This window comes from Rhinopithecus bieti, unplaced genomic scaffold, assembly GCF_001698545.2.
Source record: "Rhinopithecus bieti isolate Rb0 unplaced genomic scaffold, ASM169854v2 scaffold_20170, whole genome shotgun sequence".
NCBI lineage: Eukaryota > Metazoa > Chordata > Mammalia > Primates > Cercopithecidae > Rhinopithecus > Rhinopithecus bieti.
Window position 1 is genome coordinate 595836 of NW_016810097.1, and position 6612 is coordinate 602447.

General features: G+C 33.7%; 1 protein-coding gene across 1 annotated transcript in view; it reads right to left on the minus strand.

The window, feature by feature from the left end:
- KCNH8 (potassium voltage-gated channel subfamily H member 8) overlaps positions 1–6612 on the minus strand; it is a 401018-nt gene that overhangs the window by 254553 nt on the left and 139853 nt on the right. The window contains 2 exon segments of the mRNA XM_017891320.1: positions 3816–3895; positions 3897–3945. Of these exon segments, the coding sequence (XP_017746809.1) occupies positions 3816–3895; positions 3897–3945 (129 nt within the window).

Here is a 6612-nt window from a genome sequence, read left to right on the forward strand (position 1 = left end):
TCTTTCTTTCTTTCTTTCTTTCTTTCTTTCTTTCTCTCTCTCTCTTTCCTTCCTTCCTTCCTTCCTTCCTTCCTTCCTTCCTTCCTTTCCTTTTTTTTAATAAAAAGGACATATTTAACTGCCAGCCAGGATTTTTGATCAGCAACAAAAGAACCTCAATTGCCAAGCTGATTGACATATAAATCCAAATTTTATATCAAAGTATGTCTAACTGATACAGAAAGACATAAACAGGGCCTCGTATTAAATTCACTCCATAAGTAACACTTGACATGAACATAGAAGTAAGTGGTGTACACATTATTTTTGGAATAGAAGTAAAATATGTGCCAAAAAGGAAGGTAGTTTTAAAGGTGACAAAAATCATCAGATTTCTGTGAAGGCTCGCGCACTCTCTCTCTCCCTCCTCTCTCTCTCTCTCTCTCTCTCTCTCTCTCTCTCTCTCTCTCTCTCTCACACACACACACACACACACACCAGCAGATGCACCAGCTGAAAGCTACTGTACATACAAATAGTAGTTTGAATTTTGTGCTCATCTTCTACTAATGCTGTTCATTGACAAAAGGCCTACATTATATTCCACACCTTGTTAGCCTCTTCTATAAAACAGGTTCTTCCTCATTTAAATAAACTCCCTCAAAACATAGATAAATAATTAAAGTACTTTTAATAGAAGTCCATGCCATTTATATCTCTTAAATGAAACCCATCATACGAACCTCAGTATTAATTAATTTAATTAACATGAACCTTATTTCTACAACTTAGATGAACTTCAGTGATGCATTTGCAGAAGATGTAACACTGGGTCATGTCATGCACTCGTTTAGTTTTTTTAATGTTATGACACAATACTGCTACAGTTACATGGTGACATTTTAATAATCAAACACTTATTTGGAAGTTTTAAAAATATCATATGTTAAGTATGCCTTTCCTGCAAGACATGCCATCAATTGCTGAATTTCAATGTGTTTTACTCCATTAAGTGCAGATAAAATATTTTCTTTTCTTTTCTTTTTTTTTTTTTCTTTTGAGACAGGATCTCACTCTGTCACCCAGGCTACAGTGCAGGAGTGTGATCACCAGTCACTGCAGCATTCACCTCCTGGGCTCAAGCAATCCTCCCACCTCAACCTCCCAAATAGCTGGGACTACAAGTGTGCACCACCATGACCCGGGTGATTTTTAATTTATTCTTTATTATTTTTTATTTTTGGTAAAGACAGAGTCTTCCTATGCTGCCCAAGCTGCTATCAAACTTCCGGTCTCAAGCAGTCCTCTTGTCTTGGCCTCCCAGATTGTTGGTTATTTTTAAATTACCATTTTATAGCCGTGGTTACTTACAATAGTTACTCTGTCTTTCTAAAAATACTACATACTTTTATGGGACATTTATAATAAGGTAGCAATAGAAAAAACTGTTCTTGAATGTTCAGCATATATTAGAAGTAATATTTTCATATGAGATAATGTTGAGATAAAAATATCTAGGGACTTACTAACAAATATTTCAAAAAATTAAATCATATTTTGCATAATATAATTAATGTTAAAAGTGTTTTGCTATTTTTTATTTAAATCTTGCAAGAGATGGTCTTTACATTGCACATGTTCCCTAAACAAAATGAGAATATTATTGAGCACAATTTAATATATGTATTTAAATACAAATGTAAAACTTATTTTTTTTTTTTTTTTTTCCTTTTGTGGAGAACGGGGTCTCGCTGTATTACCCAGGCAGGTCTCGAACTCCTGGGCTCAAGCTATCCTCCCGCCTCTGCCTCCCTGAGAGCTGGGATTATAGGCGTGAGCCACCGCGCCCGGCCAAAACTCATTTTTAAGATAGAACTTTGGATAAGTTTGTTACTGGTTGACAGTGTTCAAATGGATGTCCTTCACTTCCAAACGACAGATGTAATCTTTCAAGTGCAAGCAGCTCTATTAGTGTGACATGTTAGTCTCTCTCTGCTCCTTAACTTAGCTATTTCAAGGGAAAGAAGAAGAATACAATTCGATTAAGTTGGGAAGGTGATATGGACGTGTATAGGATAGCCCCTTTGTCTTCCCTCTCTTTAGGGACCAACTATTCTGCTCTGGTTCTCCAGACATTAAGTTACATAGTGAGAGGCTCTGCTTTGGCCTCAGTCCAGCTTTGTGACTGAGGGGCAACTTTGCCTAAAACTAGAGCTCACTAGAAGGAAGCCCACTTGGAGGTATAGATATTTCATGTTTTCCTTTATTAGTGTCATCAGAAATAAAGGTGACATTTGGTTTCCAATCTACTCATTTCTCATTTTTCTTTTCAGTTGATTCAGAATGTGGATGGCAAAAGTGAGTATTTTATTGAGCTCTCTCAAACTCCAAATGAAAAGTATACTTCACCGCTTTTATTCATTGCAGTCCACCAAGATGGGGATTTCTCCCCTATCAAGAGACATAAGGAACATAAGACAAAGATAATTAAGGAATTTGTATAATACCATTAGGCATGGTCCTCATATTCAAAACAAGTCAGTTAAAGGTTTATAAAACTACCTTCTTTCAAGCAAAAAAAAAAGTCATGTATTTCTTTCTAAGGATTGTGTTATATTTCTATTTATCCACACATATTTGTGAATGTACATAATATCAATATATATTTATATGTTTGAATAATTTTATTCAAAGGATCCTTACCCTTTGTGTTTCTATCTTACAAAGAAAATATTAAAAGCAAAAACTGTACATACCAATTTCCATACTTTGTGGAACTTACATTGGACAGGTACTACACTTGCTCTAAAATTCAAGTAACTTTAATTTTAAGATGTCTCTTCCCTTGCATATGTAAAATAAACCACAGAATTTAGTCATGCCAATATACAACAAAACAGACATGCATTTGCAAGGCTTTCAAATGCTGGAAGTGAGAGCACCAAACTATGATGTCTGTTCATTTGGGTTGTCATTTCAAGAGACACAATGTATTGAAAACAATCACACACATTTTTAAAAAGAACTGGAATAAAAGAGTCCATTCTTAAAAAGACATAGCTGTTGAAATGTCAAGTAGCTGATTCTAAAAAAGAACTTACTACATAGGAAATCCACAAAGGATAATTGCTTTTTCTCTGGTGACTAGAATCCTACTGCTGTTTAAAACAAATAATATCAGCAGGTTTCAGTGTTAACTTATGTCAGCTTATATAAAATGTGAAGAATTTCTAAATAAATTATAATCAGAAGATACAAGGTAAACAACACAAATTCTTAGACTCCTTTAAAGACAACTGAAAAGCTTGTTTATGTCTTAAAACAAAGTATTATATTTTTATATACGATAAGGTACAGGATTCACATTTGTTTGCAACATTCTATTCTAACAACCACTAAGCTAGACTTCTTACCTTTGTACATAACTACACTTTGCACATCTAAGTTTGAGCTACAGCAATCTAGAGGAAATGGAGAGATGTATTTTTAATCACATCCTCCTAACGTTACTTATCCCATCCATTAATTTTTGACTAATACAATGAAGTGGTGTTAATCCTTATATTGTGATAAACTGTTTTCTCATCCTCATCCTATTAACATAGGAATATGGACTTTTAGTTCCTGTCAAGTGAGTCTTTATTATAAAGATGATAGAATGGAAATGCATGTGAGTCTCTGTGATTTTGGAATATGCACCAAATACTGACTGCTAACAGTTATGAATATTTATCAGTTGCTGTTATTAAAAATGCATTTTTTTCTCCAAGAGTTTTTAAGTAAACAATTTCAAAATGTTACTCCATCTGTCAATGTTTTCTGAAAACGGTACAAACCTTCTTTTTTATCTTCTGGAGTAATCTTCACTTTTGTATCTGTTATATCTTTGAATGAGGCCAGAAAAGTACTACATCTCCTTTTCATTCTTTATGGGAACAATATCCAGTAGGCACCAAAATGGAGACCCTGCAACAGTAAAAACAAAAAAACAAAAAATACAAATCAACCATTGCCTTGTGTTATTTCTATGGAAATCTCAATCATTAATAAAAACAAAGCCCTTAGTGTTTTCTTCAATCCCACAACTCCCTCCATCTTAAAATGTCAGTTTTCAGATTCCATAAATTTCTATCCTATATGCATCTCTCTTCATTCCAAAGGAAATGCTTTTCTGAAAATAAATAAGTATTTTAAACAAAATACTTGTCTGTGCTGAGACATTTCTGCTTACATTATTCAAACTGCATTTCTTCTTTGGACTTGTTGATGTTGAAGCATTCCACTTTATGAGAGATTGCCCCTTTCCACCCCCAGCACACAGTTTTCTTCAACAAATACTTTTGTTTGGTATGAGTTTGCCAGAGGTTTATATAGTCAATTTAAAAATCAAAGCTTGTACAACAGAATGCTAAAATAAAAAAATGAAAAATACCAAGTTTGGGGAAGCATGCATAGCCACTTAAACTCTCATACATTGCTGGCTGGTTGCAAATTAATACATCTACTTTAAACACAGGTAGTATTAAAATTTAATCTCACAATACTACATTATACATCAGTGTGAATGAGTAGGACTTACAATCATTTGAAACCAAATGGATGAGTATCACTAATATAATGTTGAGTAAAATACCTAAACACAAATGAGTAGAATGCAGTAAGAATTTGTTTACATTAAGTACAAAAACAGGCAGAACTAATTTATGATGTTAAATGTCAGGTTTATGGTTACTTTAGGGAAATTGTGATTAGAAAGGCATTCAGGTCTGGGAGTTGTAGGATGCTGGTCAAGTTTTGTTACATGATCTTTATGTTGTTTACATAGGAGTGTTCAGTTCTTAAATGCTTACATGTATTTTTCAGTAAGTATGTTACATTTCAAAAAATATTTGAAGAAGAAATAATCAAATTCAATTCAATTTTTGAGCAAAAAACCATGAGAAATATCATTAAGATTCAAGTTCAAAATATAGTAACCAAATGGTATTGCCTAAAGTTTATATTTTCAAGTTTTAAATATATTTTAAAATATGTATTTTAGAAATACGTAAAAAATCTTGCACTGTTTCCTACTGAAAGGCATTTTGGACAGGGATATTTGAAAATGATGATAAAGTTGTTGTTGCTTAAAAACTAAACTATTAATCTATTCATAAATAATTTTCCTTCATCGTCTTTTCATGAGGGGAAAAAGACTTCAATCCTCTGAATTCTCATCTTATTTGGGTGTTGATTTCAAAGTCAGGGTACAAGACAAAAATATAAGAGGGTCAGAAATATCCTTGATATTTTGAGTTGTTTTGCATACACTGTATTAGATCTCATAATTTCCAACACAGCTGATGTATTCATCCAGCCTTGGGATCTATCATTCTTTTCTGCAGTTAAACACTAGGTGAAGCCATTAATTTATATTTAGGAGCCATCTGATATAAAAGTCTATTTTATTGTAGCTGCTGCTGTATTTGTTTAAAAGAATGGTTGGATTATGTATGATGTGCTGCTTTCATAAGTTACACATGAAATATAATAAAATATGCTTGCTCTTCTGTATTCTCCCAATAGTTTGAGTCATGATTTCCTCCTTTTTTTTTTTTCCCCCCTATGGTATCCCATTTCATTCATCTGCCCCAGTGTCTATGCCATGGCAATCTCATTTCAATAGCTCATCACCAGGCTCCAGAAGACCTGGGATCTAACCATGGTTCTAACACTAGCCATGAAACGATAGGGAAGTCAATTAACCCATCTGGAACTTGGTTCCCTTCATTGTAACATTCTCACATCCTTCACTCCAGTAGTGAATACAGTGACCCCATAAATGCTGAGACAATAAATCAACTCAAGTGTTTGTGATTCATGGAGAAGCCTCAAAAATAAACCATACCCATAGCCACACACTGCTATCCTCATCATCCCAGAATGGTTCTTAATTGAAATTTTATCTGTGGTCACCATTTCAGATTGGGAGCCTTTTTCAATGCTGTAGCTATGATAGAAACAAAAAGACCATCGGGCTAAACTAATAATCAGATCTTAGAGAAAGTAATAGTGGGAATACAAAGAATGGTATGAATCTGACATTGTGGTTGAAATTTTAAAGCACCTCTCTCTCAGTTGCACCTCTCTCTTGCAAGAACATCACCAAATCATAACCAAGGCTGTTAATTTTCCTGAGAATATTTTATCTGTGTACTCAGACAAGTATCATTACTGTCTCCAAAGAGCCTTTGCATAGGTGCACCAAAGTATTTTGGAGAGAGCCAAAACCACAGCATGAGGTGAAAGCCAAGGAAATAGCTGTTAATATAGCAATATTCACTGATCAGCCTTTGAGGCACAGCCATCATTTCACATTATATTCTAGAAGAACTGAAAGCTTACTTTGAGATTTGTCTTTTAACTTACATTTAATATTTTAATATTTTGATATTTTGATATTTAAGTGATAACTTAAATATCACTGACATTTTATAAATTCAAGAAAACTTCATTAATTCAGATCTTTCTAAATTCAAGTTTTGGAATGATTTTACATGAACTAGGCTGACGTCTACCTTCCCAGTGCCTATATGACAAAAAAGCTTATGAAGGAAACAGTGTAAAGGGCATAAAAACTCTTTCCTTCCTCCC